The sequence below is a fragment of the Tiliqua scincoides genome, chromosome 6, assembly GCF_035046505.1.
Source record: "Tiliqua scincoides isolate rTilSci1 chromosome 6, rTilSci1.hap2, whole genome shotgun sequence".
Taxonomy (NCBI): domain Eukaryota; kingdom Metazoa; phylum Chordata; class Lepidosauria; order Squamata; family Scincidae; genus Tiliqua; species Tiliqua scincoides.
In genome coordinates this window covers 63244927-63265062 of record NC_089826.1, presented here as the reverse complement: position 1 = coordinate 63265062, position 20136 = coordinate 63244927, and the positions used below count along the sequence as shown (strand labels likewise).

Here is a 20136-nt window from a genome sequence, read left to right as displayed (position 1 = left end):
TTGCGGTGACGATGACGTCACTACAATTACTTCCGGGTGATGGGTGGGGGTGGAGACGGGGGGTTGCCCGGGTCACGGGTGGGGGGCAAGGGGTGTGGAGGGGCAGAAAAGTGGGGGTTGCTCTGGGCGCTGAGACTCCCAGGTATGCCACTGATGGTCAGGGGCTAGAATATTGCCACCATAAAAACTACAAGTCACATTTTTGCCAGGGAAGTGGCCCTCCAAAAAGTGGTCCAGGTACAGCATCACCTTTTCCTGTGGATACATGACAAGTACCTGCTGTCAGTACATTCCCCTGCCTGTGGTTGCCACTTTTGTTCTTGCCTACTTCTGAGTCTCCTGAATGCTTCATGGTTCAGTATAAAAGATACAGAGCAGCAGAAGGGAGAAAAAAGTGGAGATGAGCACAGTCATTTTCAGAGTGCATCAGCACTGTACAACAAAGTCACACCAGATAATACTCACAACACTGTCACTACAGAACAAACCGCTTGGATTTTCAGGCCACTCACTATTGTATGTAAGGCTCAGGAGCTAACAGATCCAACTATGTAATGATTTCCATTTGGATACTGTAGTGCTCAAGTTCACAAGAAGTTTTAGGAAATCATTCCATCTACCTCCCATCATGCAGAGTTCCATGCTATCCCACTACTAAGGAAAACACCACCACAGTGATACTGAACTGAGCATTCTCTTTAGCATTTAGCATTGAGCTGAGATGGCAGTGCTCAGGGCTAAGGTTGACACTTTCCTTGTCCTGACTGAATTCCAGCCTTGGCTCTAGCACAGCAGATTCTCTTGCTGTTGTTCCATCAAGAAAACAGAGATGGACAGATGGACAGATGGACAACAAGCACTCATCATACTCAATTCTACGAGCTTTTATTGGTATGAGAATAACAGGCCATCCTCTGTCACCTCAGTAGTGAGAGAAACTCTCTGGCAACTAAGGCAGTCAGGGGACATAGGATGATATCCATGCTGGGACACAAAAACTGGCCCATTGAATTTGGTACTAATTGAGTATTACCATCAATTTGGTTTTGCCATACCAGAGTTCTGTGCAATTCAAACAGAAGGAACAGAGATGACAGAAACTGAAGGCAATAGGGATGTTGCTAATACAAAAGTCATCTATAGTTTCCTTGGCGGTGTTATTCCTGCAGAGTTTGAAATCAGACAACCAACCACCTGATTGCTTGATGAACTACAATAAATTATTAGTCAGTTAAAGACAGTCAATCCCATATCTAATATATGGTGAGATTCAGAACGTGCAAGTTGTCCTGTTTCCTCTGCTAGACAAGGTACAGTTCCACACAGTGCAAACTATGGCTGCTTGATTCCTTGTCACATGATAAGACCACATTCATTTCTGAGATGTGCACTGGGTAAGACATGCACACTTTCCACATGTAAGCCCTATTAGGCAATACGGCATGGGACCTGGTTTGATTCTATGATATATACAGGTGGCCCACAATTAATGTGAGGGTTATATTCTAAGGTCAGCGTGTAAAGCCAAAATTGTGTATAATGGAAACTCCCTTAAATGTAAAAAATATATGTACAATCTCTTTAAAGATGAAAATCACAGTATGAGGGAGATGCATGAATAGCAACGTAGTTCTCTCATTTCAGCCTTGCTCCGGGGCACAGTGTAAGTCAAATAACCAGCAGAATTGCCTGTTCTATTTAAACTATTGTTGTTCTCTTTTTGGTGGGGAGGGGGCTGGAGCGCATATACTTAAGTTTGCACAAGTCAGTCGTACATAAGATGTGGGCTAATTGTATCACTTAATAGTTAATGCAGCCCTGAACATAATCTACCCACAGACTTTGCTCTCAAAGGAATTAGGTAGTGATCTATCCATGACAACAAAGTGATATTATTTCCTCCGCTAACAGAATGCTAGTAACCTGCTGATGAGTAAAAACTAGAGTATGTCCAGCCTGATGCATAGGAGCAGATACTATCTGAAAGAAGCCCATGGTTGTATCCTTAAACAATAAATATTTAAGGATATAAAATTTGAGTTAGGGTGCAGTCCTGCATGTGTTTACTTGGGAGTCAGCCCCGGGGAATTCAGTAAGACTAAATAAACATATATAGGATTTTGTTTCAAGCAATTCTAATTTTCCCCCTTCCTCCTCCAAAACAACCTATGTTTGGTTTGAAACTAGCAATAAAAAGGAAAAAAAAACCCTAGAGCTTAAATAATAAAGTTATAATCATAATTCTGTGACTCAGCTGGGTATGCTGATTCACCAAAACCATGTGACTCTTCAAACTTGTCAGCAACATACAGACAACTGTCCTTCTGAAATCTGTGGAAGATTTGACTTCACTGGAAAATGGATTTGTTCTAAGGTTCATTTCCTCCATTTATCATGTTCTTGTTGATGAAAGCTGAAACAAATTGTACTTTCACATGGTGAATTTGGCTTCAGATCACCCAGTTGTAGGACTGATTGCATCTACAGTCATAGGTGATATGGTCATTGAGTTATTCAGTAATGGGCAGGCCTGGGCAAGTTCCCTGCAAAACCCCAGAGAAAATAAAAAGTGACACAAATAAACACAAAGACTGATTCTGACTGGCAGCCCTTGCCAAATGAATTTAGATTGCTGGAGAATGGTAAAAGGTAACACATTTAAAAAGGAATGCGCACATTTGTACAGCTGTTCCATAACTTCATTTTGCAACCAATTAAGTCTCATGTTGAAATGTTTCTTGGCAGCAATCATTTCAGTTCCCCTGCACATGTTGTTGCTGATCCATGTTTGTATTTTCAGTGCGATAGTTTGAGTTCCCTTCACTCTGATTGATACCCTGCAATTCCTGTATGTTGCTGAGAATGCACGGCTATGCTCTGAATAGGATTAAAAAATCCTGTTAACATTTATTAACTCGCTCCCTACTGTTAACTTGTCCTGCGTACTGTACAAGTGTCAGATCTGATCTGGCTGAGGGCCAAACTAGATGTGATAGTGGAAGACCAGTATGTCAAAATCAGGTCATCATCAACTTTCTGTACAGCTGGGGTTGTGTGTATGTGTGTGTGTGGGGGGGGGGGATGCAACTGAAAGTGCAATTGGCAAGGATGGAAGAGGTGCTGAGCCCTTTGTTTGCCTGTGCTTCTATCACTGCCCCACAGTGATCAGGTTATGGGGCAAATTGCAACCTTCTTGATGCCAACAAGCCCCAGCTCCTGACTCCCTCCCAATTTTAGCCAACTCAAAATCCCTTCTAGCTTTTTTAACCAGTGGCCATCTAAACAGGTAAGGAGGCTGGAACCCCTCTGGTCCTCCTGAAAACCCACTATCCTAGCACCTTTTCTCCTGGGTGGGATAAGCAACTTTGGGGGCAGGAAAATTATAGATGGGGTAAGACTTCATTACCTCTCTCTTGCAGCACTTCTGATTGTCCTGCCCTTCTATATAGGAAATTAGCTTAACCTGCTGTCTTACTGCTATGTCAAATTTGGCCCTAAATGCGGGGGGGGGGGGAGGGATGAGGAAATGGGAAGTACTATTGAGATGCATGCCCAAGTATCTGCTTGAATGGCTCATGAAAAGAACCTACAGGATTGCCAATAAATCTGTGACATACTGTTCACAGCCAAAGATTCTGGCATACAGTATAGCAGAATCAGCTGGATGCAGTCAGGGTCAATGGGTTTTTCTATTTTTTTGTTTTTTTGGTTTGCAGTATATTCCAATTACATTGGACAACAACCTCATGTCACGCGTATTGTCTCCATAGCGGCCTGATTCACAACTGAAAGCAATGGTGGCCCCAGTGAGGGCAATGCCCATCTTGTACACTTCCACTCCCCCATATTACTTCTCATCTCCCCCACCCACCCCCGTCAGCATAGGTGCTACACAGACTCCTGTGCTTCCCCCTTGTGACACTGATATCATGCCAGCTAGGGCTTTTGAAGGATAGGGTAGGAAAGGACTTAGAGCCAGGGAAGGAAGAGGGAGTGCGCATGATTTCTTTGCTTGTCTGAAGGCTTTTGGGTAGCACCACCAGCATTTCAGGGTAATACGGAGTTAATACAGCTTTTTCCTGTAGTTGCTTTCTTTGTACTGTGCCACAGCTTGTTACAATGTCAAACAGATTTGCAGTAAAATCCCTATCAATTGGGCAAAGGACACCTTTTAAAATGGTGGCTCTTTTCTCTTTAGAAGGGGAAGAGCAACTGTCCCTCTTGACCCCAGCAAAGTTTTCCAGGGACCGTTTGTTGGTTCAGGTGAGTCTGTTCTCACAATGCTTGTGCACTAAGCAATTGTGCAACAGGGGGCACATAGTTAGAGGGGTTTGCATTAATTTAGACTAGAGTCCAAACTGTTCATCAGGTAAAGTGAAAAGATACCTGACCTGACCTGTTAAACCACCAGCCAGCTTTGTCTTCTTCTGCACAGTTCTTTTCATAGTTGTCATTGTCTCTGTCTTTTGTACTGAACTTCATGCCTTGGTGGTTTGCCCACCATTTAACTTCAGGGTGGAACCCCCCAGTGAGGGAATCACCAGCTGTTCCAGAGTATTGTCCACAATTCATCATGTATGAGTTCTGGAGAAAAAATTGGCAAGAGAGTAAGAATCATATACCCACAATCTCAGCATTACAAAATGTGTTCCGAAAGGAAACCCACATGCACAATCCATCCAGAATTACTCACAAATACACACACAATTCCACTCAACATGCCATGGTGATGGAAGACACAGGAAAAGACAAGTAGGAAAAAGAAGAAAAGTTAACAATAGCAAATAGGTTTTTTGTTTTCTTAATAAATCAGATATTTAATGGGAGGACGGTCCCACCAGAGACTTTTAAGCACCACAAGATAACTGACTGAGGGATGCCTTGAGGTTGAAATCCTGGACTAGTGGATCATTCAACACATGGCCAAGGTGAGTTTGGCAACTCAAAAGTTGGTACTGCCAAACTTGTATTGCCATTTTTGTGTGGGACACAAGCAGAAGTCCATGAAGGAGATCCAGGGCAATTGTAAATGATCAAGATGGATCAGAGTCACTGGCCTCTAGAGCAGGGTATCCAAAGTTTTTGGCAGGAGGGCCACATCGTCTCTCTGACATTGTGTCGGGGGCCGGGGGAAAAAAGAATTAATTTACATTTAAAATTTGAATAAATTTACATAAGTTTACATAAATGAATATATTAAAGATGAACTTATATGAATGAATGAAGGTCTTGCAATAGCTCAAGGCCTATAAAAGACCTTGCACAAAGCAAGGCTGGCCTTTCCTTTGCTGCCACTACAGCATCACAGACGTGAAACAACAAGCAGTGGAGGGAGCCCTCATCCCACAGCTCATGCGAGAGGTCAAACAGTCTCTCTCACACCGAGAGCGGTTGTGTCGGGCCAGTGTGGGCTCCAACAAATCTCCAGAGGGCCAGAGACTCATTGGAGACTGGGGGCTCCCTGAGGGCCGCATTGAGAGGCCTCGAGGGCCGCAAGGGTTTGGGCACCCCTGCTCTAGAGGCTCCTTGTTTTGAACCTGGGATACAGGACTGGGTCCAATACTTGTCCTTCCTCTTCAGGAATGGACTCAGAGTTACTCAGAATGGGGGATCATGTCATTGGTCATGACTGGACCAAATGTTATCTATATCTTTGTATTTTATTTACCACGTATCTATCCCATCTCCTAGGAGCTCAGTGTGCTGGGGTGGGTAATCCTATTTTATCCTCACAACAACTTCATAAGAATGATTAGGCTGAGAGATAGTAACTGCTCCAAGGTCACCCAGTGAGCTTTAGGGTTTGAACCTATGTCTCTCTGGACCATGGCTAACATCCTATAGACTACTCAGTGGTTCTCAAACTGTGGTTTGGGACCCACCATGTTTTGGTGGTTTGCAAAACTGATAAGAAAGATTAAGCTATGGGTATCAAGGGTTAAACAAACTTCTACGGGGGGGGGGGTGTGCAGCACTGCTGCCAAATCACCATTACAGTATAGCCATGCCCCTGGCATTTATAAATAAGGCAGCAGCCTTTAGGGCCTCTAAAAAGTTTGCAAATCACAGGACTACATCACACTTGCAGTCTCTTGATAGAATCATTCGTAGTTGTAGTATGAATTTTTCTATGGCATCTAGAATCCTAGTTTTGATTGATTGATTGATTAAAGGTGCAATTCTATGAATGTTTCCTCATGGGAGGAATGGGAATTCAGCCTTAATCTATTACCTGCTCATCTGCAACTCGGAAATTTTCATATTGTGCAAATCGCTGCTCATCCATAAAGTCAATCATGTTGATTCGTAAGGTATAATTTCCTGAATAAGTAACACAGTTGTGGGTGAATCATGCATATGAGAGAAAGTTCATTCCATTCACTTCAAGCACTGAAGGAGGCCTTTGTAGTAAATGTTGCACTGAGATCCTTACTTCCTGAGCCACTATCAAAAGTTTGATTTTTCCCATTGATTAACATCAATGTGATGCATTGTCTCTCCATAACATATTGACATTTTAATGTTGAGATTCTGCTTATGCCTGTAATTAGAGGTTTTGCTCTCTATATCCTGTGACTCATTGGCATATTACCATAGTGATTCCTTGCTAATGTGCTGCACACCAATTCCAAGCATATACTTAAATGGTAGTTATAGCAATCTTTTTCTGGACCTCGATCTACATATTCACTGAGCTAAGACCATGGAGGAGAAATTGAATTATTGCTTCCAAGCTCCTGCAAGAATTTAGAATTTCCTTAATGAACAGTGACTGCACAGGTCTTACCTTGAGAAGTCAGATAGTGAAGATTTTTATTTCCAAGCCAGTATTCACCATTCGGTGAAGCAAAATCACCAAAGCCTTGTTCATATTCTGCCCAGTCTCTGAAAATAAAGTGTACACCTCTAATTCAGGATCATGAGATGGTTCTGAAACCATTTTTACCATTCTTTGACAATAGCAAGCCACTAACATAACAATATTTGGGCATGCTTCTGGTACACTAACTGAACTCAGTTGCTTTCAATTCCCTCCCAAATAGCATGCTTATATGTGATTTATGTGACTGGCTGAAGAAATTGTTGCTGCTGTTTCAATGTAAGTAAGTGTAAAGTCATGCACATTGGGGCAAAAAATCAAAACTTCACATATAGGCTAATGGGTTCTGAGCTGTCTGTGACAGATCAGCTCTTGGGGTGGTGGTGGACAAGTCAATGAAAGTGTCAACCCAATGTGCGGCCGCAGTAAAGAAGGCCAATTCTATGCTTGGGATCATTAGAAAAGGTATTGATAACAAAACAGCTAATATTATAATGCCATTGTACAAATCTATGGTAAGGCCACACCTGGAGTATTGTGTCCTGTTTTGTTAAGGCCCCAGTACGGTCCCCTCCATATCCTTAGGGCTACATTCCTGCTGTTACCATGGATATCCAAAACTGCGGATAGCAGCAAATCCTATACATACTGTTGCTCCACACAAGCCCTCCTTTTCTTTGTGCCTGCTTGTTGGCACTTGCCCTCTAAACTGCTTTCTCTTTGTGTTTGGAGGGCAAGTGCTAACAAAAAAGTGCAAAGAGGTTGCTTTGCGCAAGACCTCTAAATGGTTTCCTCTTTGTGCCTGCTTGTTAGCGCTAACAAGCAGGCACTAAAAGAATGCACTTTGGAGGGCTGCAAATGGGCAAACAAAACAAAAACTGATGAGATGAGCATGATAGAGGAATTTGTGAACCACAGATACCTGAAACCAGAGAAACTGTGGAAACAAAGTCCGCAGATACTAGTGTGTGTGTGACAGTATTATGCCTGCCTCTCAGGTTTTCGCCAGCCTAGCCTTTAGACCCCAAGGTGCCCACCCTAAACACAGAATCCTTGGAGGTTTGTCCAAAAAAGAGCCTTAACTCTATGGTGAATGCAAGGGAAAATTGGGAAGAAAAAAATGAATGCACCGTCCAGTTGATGCAGATTGTACATTTGCATTGGGAGCTGATTTAGAACAAAGTTAATTTAACTGGATAGATGAATATGACCAAGAAGTCCACTGCATGTGCATATGTGTGTGGGAGGCAGAGTAGATAACAGCCTATCCTGTGTGCAGGAAGCAGAACCAGAGCTGAACTCTCAAAAGAAGCATGCAAAAAAATTGTGTGAAAGCATGTGAAAAATCTTTCTAGGATATTCACCATTATGTTGTCATCTTTCAGGTTATCATAGTTTACTTCTAACATTATGCCCAATACTTACCTATCAAAATTTTTACTCCCATCTGACCGCCTCTGAAAAACTGTCCACCCTCCGCCTTCTGACATGTCACAGTAGGCAAGGAATCCACTGGAGCTCCAGAGGGGTTTCATCTTGTAAAATCCACTCTGAGTGTGTCCTGCCCTATAGATCTCGGCACAATCTGCACATCCCCAAAACATCAGTAATTCCAAATAGTTAATGAGCAATGCAATTCCATGTATGTCTTCTCAGAACTAAGACCTTTTATGTTTAATAGAACCTACTCTGAGATTAGTGTGTATAGGACTGCAGCCTTAGGGCCCAATTCTATCAATTTTCCAGTGCTGGTGCAGCCATGCCAATGGAGCATACACTGCATCCTGTGATGGGGAGGCAGAGGCCTCCTCAAGGTGTGGGAACATTTGTTCCCTTATCTTGGGGCTGCATTTCGGTTGCACCAGTGCTGGTAAGTTGAATAGAATTGGACCCATAGTCTTTTCATTGCTTCCTTGTTTAGTATCAGCCTGCACAACTTGTGAAGCCATATTAAGCCATATTAAGCCCTTCAATCTTGAGGTCTGCTAGGTGCTTTATAGTTCCCTGTTCCAGCCCAAGGCAGGCAGAAGAGCCATAAAGTGTAGGTCCAAGTGACATTTTCACTTAAACATATTTATAAAAGGCAAGCTTAAAACCAGAAGCACTTCTGTCACTAAAAGCAGGTCCAGGGAGCCTGATCATAGTCAGGATCATTGCACACAGGGAGGGAGAGGTTAACCCTCCCACTGAAAATTTCCCCTCCCCAATTTATTTGCTTTGGAATAAGCTATTTGCAGCAAAAAAGCTTCTGGGGGATAGACAAATAGTTGTGCAAGACTGATTTACTAAAAGACACCCTTGTCCATCATCATAGTTTATTCATAACAACAGTATCAAGTTGCATGTTAGTAGTCCAGGCAAGGCAGTACCTTGGTGAAGTACAGAAATGCTTTCCCCCATTCCATTTGAACTGTTTCACTTTGCAGATGGATCCTTCTTTATCTTTGTAAAGTTGGGTTAGTTGAGGCTGATCATGGCTTAATGAAAATTTGGGTGCAGGCCATTGCATGGATTTCTGGCTTTTTGAGCCCTATGGGAAAGAGGGGGTTTTGAACCCCACAGATATGGTAAGATTGTGGTGGTTTGTTTTATCAGCCAACCAAGACTGGAGAGACCAACACATATGAACAGGTTTCTCCATTTGTCTACAATTGCTTACAGGGAAAAAAAATTTTTAAAAAGGAAAGCATGCATGATGAAAAATTTGCCAGCTTTACACATCCTTTCAATAACATCAGAACAGGAACTGATATTTGGAGAAATTCAGAAGGAAGCAATGGTCAAATGCTGCCCAGGTTAGTGGCTGCATCCTTATTAGACACAAGCTGCTCTGGGTTGCCTTTGTGATATCATACAGCATGTATGCTTTGATAAGCATGGAACTGGTATAATTATTGTTGAATGAGTACTTTCAGAAGACATAAAACAGTCTGATTCTAGGGCAGTGGATGGCCAAGCAACTTTATGCCTTGCTTGTAAGCTTTCAGAAACATTTAGTTGGCAGGAACCTGTTGGAAGTAGAATACTGAACTTGTTGGATCTTGATGTGACCTAGCAAGGCAATATAATCCTCTATTCCCTCAAAGTTTCTCTCTGTCCTCAAAATCCAAATATAATACAAGTGTTCCCTGGAAGTCGGTAGCTCACTCTCACTAACAGAATGGTTTTGGATCATGGATGGATCTACTGGATGAAGGCAGTGAGATGAAGATTGACACAGTTGGCATCTGGGCTCCAAATGAACAGCATTCCAGCCTGTCAGTTGCACATCACCCTCAAAAGCAACATGGAGAAAACCAATGTTTGGAAGCACATTTTTTTCTTCCACTTGTATGTCTTGCTGCTGGTGATTTATTATGGCAGGAAGAAAGAGAAAAGAATACCTGCTATTTTTTGCCTTCGTAAGTAACAGTCATAGCCCAGGAATGTCCCATGATGCTGCTACTGTTCTGTTCCCCAAAGGTAACTGCACAATTTGATAACAGGTTGCCTTCAATTGTTTTGCACTGAGGATTAAAGTCAATGTTACATTAAATCCTGCTGCTGCAGAAAATGGAAGCAGTGCATTTAGCTGCCTTTGCTCCATCCATAATTCCTAACAGAATTTACTTGGGCATGAGAGCCTTATGTTTTCCTACCAGGGTAGGCAGTGATGTGGAATAGAGAGAGGGTAATGCAGAATGTTGTGCTGGTTGGACATAGGCAAATTGTCTTAGAGAATGGAGCTAGAGGTGTGACTGCCATTTTCAGCAGCAGCCACACGTTTATTATGATGTCTTGTCTAGCCCTGTGAAATGGATACCAAGCTGCAGTGGCACCTAAGTCTACTGTGATGGTTAGGAAGTCAATTTGCAACTGTCCCAGAAGAACAGCACTGATTGGAACTACTTGTCACTTTTACCACCCATTATCTACAATACAACCTATGGAAAAAGGGAAGATTTCATTGATCCAAAATGGTGTGAAAGTCAAAAAATGTTTACCTGTAACATTGTTGGACAATTATGTCATCAATAAGGCATCAATACAATTAAAAAAAAAAGGCAAACATTGAATTTCTGAAATCTGCTTTGGCTTGTTAGACACCAGGGATATATGGCTGTAAAGTTAAAGTAACATTTACTGTCTTGAATGGTCTTGTTCCATGGTATGTCATAGTTAAACTGCTTAAGTGAAAACTTCTGGAAGAACTCAAGACATGTAATAACATTTTGCTGGTTAAATAAATAAATTGCAAACAGTTGGGAACTGGATTTAACTAATTCCTAGTTATATACTTAACCCGCAAATGCTTTCCCACCGTTATTGCTGACTCAGTCTTTATTTTAATATTGAAAACATATTTGTACCAAAGCCCTTCCCTCTTTCTTTCCAGTCTCCCAAGCCAGAATGGTTATTCACATTAAGACTCTCAACTGAGAAAATGCCCAATTCTTGTTCAAGCTTCCCCCAATTTTTATATCAGCATTTAAAAAATGTACAGTGCAATCTTATATAAGAACATAAGAACAGCTCCACTGGATCAGGCCATAGGCCCATCTAGCCCAGCTTCCTGTATCTCACAGCGGCCCACCAAATGCCCCAGGGAGCACACCAGATAACAAGAGACCTGCATCCTGGTGCCCTCCTTATACATATTTACTCATTTTATCCAAGGGGGCATACTCTCTTGTAAGTGTGTTTTGGATTGCAGCCTTAGTATCTCTCTATGCAGTCAGAATAATTGTGTGTGCGCGCACGAGCTCACACATACAGAATTCTACTATATCAGCAATTTTCAACTTTTTTCATCTCATGGCACACTGACAAGGTACTAAAATTGTCAAGGCACACCATCGAGTTTTTATAGTTGACAAGGCACACCATGCTGCCAGTAGGCGGCTCATATTCCCCATTGGTCCTACTAATAAATTATCTTCCCTCAAATTCCTGTGGAACACCTGTGGACCACTTGCAGCACACCAATGTGCCATGGCACAGTGGTTGAAAATGGCTGTACTATACTATACTATAACAGCCACTAACCATGATAGCTAGACAGAACCTCCATGGTCAGAAGTGACATATCCGTGACTACCAGATGCTGATTATGAACAAGGGAGGTCACAGATAATACTCTTTTGCCCTATTTGTACATAAGTTTCCCAGAAGCATTTAGGGGGGCAATTGTTGGAAATGCACTTCTGAACAGATAGATCTTATCAAAATAGCAGAAATGTTGTTTCTCACTCATTGTTTTCTTACATAAATGAAAGTAATATCTGTCCTTCTGATTTCACATTAGGATTTTAAATATAAATATCACAATCAAATATGTTCTATAACCATGTGAATAGAGTGAGCAGAGCCACTGTGTACGCATAGATTGTGTTCATATCAAGATATGCCATTTCAAAAGTATGCTGTCACATCTTTCTCCCAAAAGTTTCTAGTTCAATGGATAATGTAGTCCTTACATTTCCATGGGCCTGCATCCTCTCCTATCTGAGAAATGGCTACTTACAGTAGTTATACTATATTATCTGGTTTGCACTGTTCCTGCATGCAGATTTTCAAACCTTGGTCTATATTTGGGTCATAGAAATCTTGGTCTCAATGAAAATGGTTAAATGATTATTATTATTATTAAATAATTATTAAAATTAAATGAAATGAAAATGCAATTTTCATAACGGAGAGAGGTGAAAAGCAGTGTGCCCCAAGGATCTGTCCTGGGACCGGTGCTTTCAACTTCTTCATAAATGACCTGGAGACAGGGTTGAGCAGTGAGGTCACTAAGTTTGCGGATGACACCAAACTTTTCCGAGTGATGAAGACCAGAAGTGATTGTGAGGAACTCCAGAAGGATCTCTCCAGACTGGCAGAACTGGCAGCAAAATGGCAGATGCGTTTCAATGTAAGTAAGTGTAAAGTCATGCACATTGGGGCAAAAAATCAAAACTTCACATATAGGCTAATAGGTTCTAAGCTGTCTGTTACAGATCAGGAGAGAAATCTTGGGGTGGTGGTGGACAGGCCAATGAAAGTGTCGACCCAATGTGTGGCGGCAGTGAAGAAGGCCAATTCTATGCTTGGGATCATTAGAAAAGGTATTGAGAACAAAACAGCTACTATTGTAATGCCGTTGTACAAATCAATGGTAAGGCCACACCTGGAGTATTGCGTCCAGTTCTGGTCGTCACATCTCAAAAAAGATATAGTGGAAATGGAAAAGGTGCAAAAGAGAGCGACTAAGATGATTACTGAGCTGGGGCACCTTCCTTATGAGGAAAGGCTATGGCGTTTGGGCCTCTTCAGCCTAGAAAAGAGGCGCCTGAGGGCGGACATGACTGAGACATACAAAATTATGCATGGGAAGGATAAAGTGGATAGAGAGATGCTCTTTACACTCTCACATAACACCAGAACCATGGGACATCCACTAAAATGGAGTGTTGGGAGAGTTAGGACAGACAAAAGAAAATATTTCCTTACTCAGCATGTGGTTGGTCTGTCGAACTCCTTGCCATAGGGTGTGGTGACAGTATCTGGCCTGGATGCCTTTAAAAGGGGATTGGACAAGTTTCTGGAGGAAAAATCCATTATGGGTTACAAGCCATGATGTGTATGTGCAACCTCCTGATTTTAGAAATGGGCTATGTCAGAATGCCACTGCAAGGGAGGGCACCACGATGCAGGTCTCTTGTTATCTGGTGTGCTCCTTGGGTCATTTGGTGGGCCGCTGTGAGATACAGGAAGCTGCACTAGATGGGCCTATGGCCTGATCCAGTGGGGCTGCTCTTATGTTCTTATAATTAGCTAGAATTTAGCAGGAGAGCAGGAATGTTCAACTGTGTACAAATGAACAGTACAGTGCAAATTTAATATGTTAATGCAGAAGTAAATTTCACTAAGTTCAATGGAATTACTCCCTAGTCAACATACTTAGGATTGCAGAGACTATTGCTGAGCCAGCAGCAGTGTAAATTGAGAGCTGTATTGGATAGTTTCCTATGGTAATACTAAGCCAAGCCAATTAGTGCATGAAGATCTTATTAGTATCGAAGGGAAAGGCTATAAAGGGGTGCCATTTCTGGCTTTAGTAAGGTGGGGGGATGGGAAGAGAGGTTAAAAGTTCTGCTCATATATACTCAAGATAAAATACATTACTCAATAGTGAATTAAAGAGCAATTCTTGTGGTTAGAAATGATTAGGATGTTTTAACTAACACACCCCTGCTAACTGGTTAAGAGGTGCTTTTTCAAGTGGGTGCTCCTCTTTTATTTAGCAGGGGGAGAGTAACTGGCCCACCTCACCCCAGCAGTGTCTTTTCTAGTGGCTGTCTGCTGGTGTTGCATCTTTTTAGATTGTGAGCCCTTTTGGGACAGGGAGCCATTAGATATTTGATTTTCTCTGTAAACCGCTTTGTGAACTTTTTGTTGAAAAGCGGTATATAAATTCTGTTGTTGTTGTTTTTAAGGAATAATTATGTGTGGTCTGAAACACTAGGACAGACAGTGAGATAAGGCAACTGCCATCCACTGCTTTCTTTAAAGGGTGCTTTTGTGGCTATATGATTCATTTCCGACATCATTCCAAATTATTATTATTAAAAATATTTCTGTACTGCTTTTAAACAAAAAGTAGTTCACAAAGTAGTTCAGATAGCAAAATAAATCAATAATTGGTTCCCTGTCCCCAAAGGGCTCACCGTCTAAAAAGAGGTGCAGAAAAGATACCAGCAACAGTCACTGGAAAAGGCAACATACTGGGGTGAAGGGGGGGACAGTTGCTCTCCTACTGCTAAATATCAGAGGACACCATATTAAAGGTGCCTCTTTGTCCAGTTAGAGCCCAATCCTGAGCTCCGTACTCTGGCTTACCAAGTTGTGAGCCCTAACACCAGGCGAGTGCCCATGCTAGCCCAGTGCTGGCTGGTGCTGGGTTAGCGCCGGGTGGGCACCAGGCCTCTGCCACTGGGGCGGTTGCACGGACCGCTGAGCAGCGGAGAGGGATGTGAGGGGAGGCGGGGAGGAGGTGTTCTGGGAAGGGGGGAGGTGGGTGGAGGGCAGGGAGAGAGCTGGGAAGAGGCGTGACAGGGAGGTGGGAGGTGGGGAGAGGGCGGGGGAGGCGTGTGGGGGGAGGGAGTGGGGAGGGAGGGAGGTGGGACTGGTGGAGCAACACTCCACCGGATCCTGAACCTCCGTGTTGGGCTTGCTGCCCAACATGAAGGCTTTTACCATTGTGGGGCTACTCCCTTCTCCCAAGGTGCCACCTGTGGCTGCCTTTGGCATACAGGATATGGCGGCAGCCATTTTTTGTGCTGCTGCAGTTGCGCCCCCGGGCAGCTCAGAATTGGGCTCTCTATAGGTATAATTGTGATTTGGTGTGATGTCTTAATTGACTGGTGTCCTCACAGGCAATCCCTGCTGTGGAGAGGTGATGTTGGCTGAGACCCTTCTCTCTGGAGTCATAGATACTTGGGTAACTCAGGCTGTTTTCCTGGCAACTGTAACCTTAGATATGGAGGGGAGGGGTTATAACTACCCTTGTCCTCCTCCTGCTCTTACCTGGCTCCCTGACTACCTGCAGAGGAAAGGAGTAGCTTCTCATCAGCTGTTTCCCTTCCACTTATGAAATCTGGATGCAAGTTGCGCACATGCTGAGTGAGACTTCAAGATCTCAAAGGGAAAGTGAGCATGGTTCCAATGCCAAAAGTAATGCAGACAAGCAGGATCCCACCCCAAACAGGATCCCCCTCCCCACCTCTCCCACCATTTGGGAGCTATTCCAGGCTCCACAAACTAGCACATGCAGCAACATTGGTCAGATGGCTCAGAGGCAAGGTGGCAGGGCTCATGAGAGGGGGTAGAGGGGATAATTTGTACCCGGGCTCAGGGTCAAAAAGGGAACTCAGGAGCCAAGGGAGGGGGCGCAGAAATATCATGGGATCTTACATTTTCCTGTCTCACTTTGACTCACTGCCCATGTGAGATGCTGGGACACTACAGTGGGCATACCAGCATTGGCTAATATTGCAGGCCATATGCACCGAGCCCAGGAATGCATACATGACACTCCTTAACACCGTGTCACATCTGGGAGGAAACTGGCCTGCTATAGTAGCTCTGTGGCTTACGGATCTGCTTGCCATGCATGCGTAGGAGCTCAGGGACACAGGTGTGAGACTACAGCGGCTGCAGAAGTAAGTTTTGGTACACACACAGGACACTTTCCATTTTAGTGTGAGATTAAATACAATGATACTAATTTTTTGCAATTATTTTCTATATTGAAAATAATTTAGAGAGCCTTAGGGGTGTGTTTGGTTTTCCACATTACTGTACCTAGCTGTTAACATTGCACAGGTGGGTAGACCTGGGCTCCAAAAGGTTATTCCAGCTGTCATCACCCTCCCCTTGCTCTCTTTCACCTCTACAATGCCCACCCCCATTGCCCCCCTTCCCCACTCTGTCCCCCTTTGGGAAGGGGCCCAAAAGAAACTTAGTACCCCTGATAAAATTTCTCTCAGTGGCCTTGCGAGGTAGAACCCAGATGCTGACAAACCCTGGTTTGCGATTGGCTGGTAACCAGAGGAAGAAACCATGGTTTTATATTACATCTGAATTGACAAACCATTACAGCCACTACTGTTCTCTTCAGTGGTTGCTGCATCACAGGGACAGCAATGAATCTGAGGCCCAGCACTGAGAAGGTAGAAATGAAAGAAAGGCAGCTCTAGCGATGGTTTGCTTGCTACACTTCTGGAAGCTCAAACCATAGCTTGGGTTCTAAACTATGGACAGTGCAAGCCAAGATTAGGATGATGCCTGATGAACCCATGTGAAAACTTGGTTCTAACCTTTATACTCTCTCTCTTCTCCTGGATCAATGACACTGTTATCACCTCCTTTATCTCTGTGCTCGATGTCCTTTTCCATTAAGAGCTGCACAATTCTTGCCTGTTGCTGCTTCACACTGTGTTCCAGAAGTCTTACCTGAGCCTGGAGCCGCAATTGCTGTTGGAAACAATTCTCTAAAGTCTGCTGGGGAAGTTTATATGTGTGTGGGGGAGAGAGAGAGAGAGAGAGAGAGATGTTAACTCCATTTTGAAAATGCTGATTCATCACCAGCTACACCATCACCAAAGCCTATCATCAGCCCTGTTGAAAAGAAGGAGCATCCTTTATTTCAAGCATTAGATATACGCATTGATATACTGGTGCAATTAATCAATTAAAATTTTAATCACTTTTTTTTTTAAGTTTAACAGTTAATCACATACCCCTTGTGGAACAGATTCCCTTTGTGCTCCAAAAGGAACCCTGATGGAACAAGTGTGAGATATAGGAAGCTGGACTAGATGGGCCTATGGCCTGATCCAGTGGGGCTGTTCTTATGTTCTTATGAATAGACAAAGAACGTTCTTTGTGCCCAGTGCCTGCAAGTGTCTGATGAAAGGGAACTCAGTAAAGCTGGTACGGTGTGGAAGCTACACATATTGCTTGACTCTGCCAGGAGGCAGGGATGGTGGCAGAAGTCAACAAGGTGGGGCATTGGCCAAATATATTTTAAAACTGTTTGTATGTACATTTTCTGATGTAAACTGCTTTGGTCATAAGTGTTAAATGGAAAGTTAGGATATAAATGCTTAACATAAATCAGTAATCATTCTGTGCTGATTTTTTTTGCCTCTTTTCCTTTATGCCAATATCTTACGACTAGGGTTGTTTGAAAATGGTTTTATTTTTTTCATTGATTTTGTGATTTTAAAAAAATGGAAAAGGGCAGAAAGCAGTGTTATGTGATTTTATTCTGAGTTCTCATTCCAAGTTCTCATTTTTATTAATTTTAAATGCTTTACAAGTGTATTAGGTGGGCGATATGGGGGACATGGTGTCAGCAGATGCAGCCACAGTATTACTTCTAATGGGAAAAGTAATCCATTTTAATTTCTGGAAAATATCTTAAACACCAAAATGTAGTGTTTAATGGTGTTTTTAACAAAAACAAACACATCTACTTATGACCTATTGGTTCAAACATACTGCTGTTATATTGTTGCCATATTGTCCTATTCTGAACATTGGAAACTGCCTTGAATGTCGGTAATACATTTCATAAGGGTGTGGCTACATTCCTGGAAAAGAATGCTGTGTGAGACAACACTATAGCAAATAATTATAATGTAGTTTTAATGTAGATGTCTTCACAGTTCTACTCACCAAGGGCGCAATCCTACCTTGCGCTGGAACAGGCAAGCTAAGAGGCTTGCGCTGTATCCAGCACGGGATAGGGGCCCAAAGCTTCTCAGCCAGAAGTAAGGGAAAACTTTTCCCCTTACCTCTGGGTAAGCCACACTGGCTCCTATGGGTCCCCTCAGATCTGCGCCACCTCCCGAGGTGGCACAAATCTGAGGAGAGTGGAGTGGCTGGGGGTTGGGATCTAGCATAACTGCTGGAACCCAGCTCCACTTTCTGCTCCCCACCCGCCTGCCCGCCCCTGGGACTTCTGAGTAAACATGCCTATGTCTGCACTCTTAATGAATGAATGAATGAACTGTCTTAATGCTGGTTCCATCAAAATCCTTCTGTTTCATATTCCGTTTTCACTGATGTGAAAGTAACAGCAGTGATGTTAATGCAATTCTGCATTAGGATGCGTTGGTTAAAACATAGAATGGGTTTTCCCCCCTCTTTTAAATCACATTTTGGCATGACTTAAAAGTAGCAGTGTGTTCCTATAGCCAAGAAACATACGAACAATCTGGATTATAATGACACAGTATTATTTGTGGTAAAATAGGAGACTGTTCAGTCCTGGCATCAGGTTTCTTGGGGTTCTCTTTTTTTCAGACCAAAAGATGCCTTCCATTATGTTGATTAACGGCAGGAAATGAACTAGATAGGAGGGCCGGGGAGAGGGATGAGTAGTAGGACTAAAACTTCTGCAAAGAGGAAAATTCCAAAAGCAATATTATTTTTAGATGACATCCCTCTTTGCCTTCAGTATTCATTTCTAGGTTGCTTTAAATAAGCATTTGTTGCTTGAGGCCTGTTGACTCTGGAGTGATCTTGATTGCATGCCTGCCTTTTAAATATTTGTGTTGTGTCTCAGATGTTTGTTTTTCATTTAATTCCTATCCTTGTGTGCAATCCAATATACGGCAGTGGAGAACAGCCTGGAAAACATGCGGTGGGATTAGGCAGCTTGTCAGGAAACTATTCCAGAGGGACAGGATCGGTGCCAGTCCGACGCAGCTTTGGTAATGCTGTCACGATGCATCCAGAAGGCAACTTTCCTGCCTGTTGGCTGAGATGCTGTTTCACCACAGAGAATGAAACCCCTCTGAGCAGACAGAGAAGTAGTACCATTCTTGAATTCACAGTCATATGACTATTAAGGTTTATTTCAGATCTATCTTTCCCAGTTTATCCATAGTTGTGCTTCCCTCTCCTTTTTCTGTTGTTTCTCTTGTGTCTAGTTTAGTTTGAACTTCCAGGTCACGTGCCATATTGCCCTGCAGCTTCCTCGTCACAACCCACAGTTTGAGAAACACTGGCCTACAGTCAGTCCTGCCAAGGTTGCATACAGTCATCATGATCTGTAACCTGTGATGGGCTTTCCCTCCACGAATCTCTCCAATCCCCTTTTAAAGGCATCTAAGTCAGGTGCTATCACAACACCTAGTGGCCAGGAGTTTCAAAGTTTAATCATGCACTGGATTAAGAAATATTTCCTTTTGTTTGTTCTGACTCTCCTGAGGGGGGTGGGTGGATTGGGCCTGGGGGGGGGGCGAGTTTGGTAGCAGTGGCATGCACCAAATCCCAACCACCTTCCCAGACTTGATCCACCTACACAGATAAATTCAGATTTGCACAAGTGATATCACTGGGGCAGATCCAATTTGACCCATAGTGGCTGCTGGACCTTATGCTGGGACAAGGGGACAAATGTTCCCTTACCCCGAGGAGACCTCCAGCAGCCAAAAATCCTCCATGGGATGCAGTGTAGCCCACACCGGCACGGCTGCATTGCCATGCAGGGATTTAGTTAGGATTGGGTGTTATTCCCAGGAAAGTGTGTTTAGGATTGTAGCCAAAAGGGCATTTGTCACTCATTTATAATTAATATACATACATGCCACACTGCCATGTCTAGCTCTGAACGCAAATCAGGTAATCCGAAGTATGAAGTACTTAAAGATAACTTAGGGTGCAATCCAAACCTGCGCTGGAGCAGGTAAGCCAGCAGGTTCATTGGCAAGCAGGTTCGTTGGCTGCAGCGACTCAGCCAGAGGCAAGGGGAAGCTCTTCCCCTTACCTCTGGGTAAGGG

The 20136-nt window shown here is 43.2% G+C and overlaps 1 protein-coding gene across 1 annotated transcript in view; it reads right to left on the bottom strand.

The window, feature by feature from the left end:
- The window catches only part of FGL1 (fibrinogen like 1), a 40893-nt gene that overhangs the window by 8043 nt on the left and 12714 nt on the right, over positions 1 to 20136 (bottom strand). Inside the window, exons 3-7 of the mRNA XM_066632631.1 lie at positions 16663 to 16843; positions 8246 to 8405; positions 6788 to 6885; positions 6233 to 6321; positions 4397 to 4584 (exon numbers count right to left, since the gene is read on the bottom strand). Of these exons, the coding sequence (XP_066488728.1) occupies positions 4397 to 4584; positions 6233 to 6321; positions 6788 to 6885; positions 8246 to 8405; positions 16663 to 16843 (716 nt within the window). The remainder of the gene's footprint in view (positions 1 to 4396; positions 4585 to 6232; positions 6322 to 6787; positions 6886 to 8245; positions 8406 to 16662; positions 16844 to 20136) is intronic.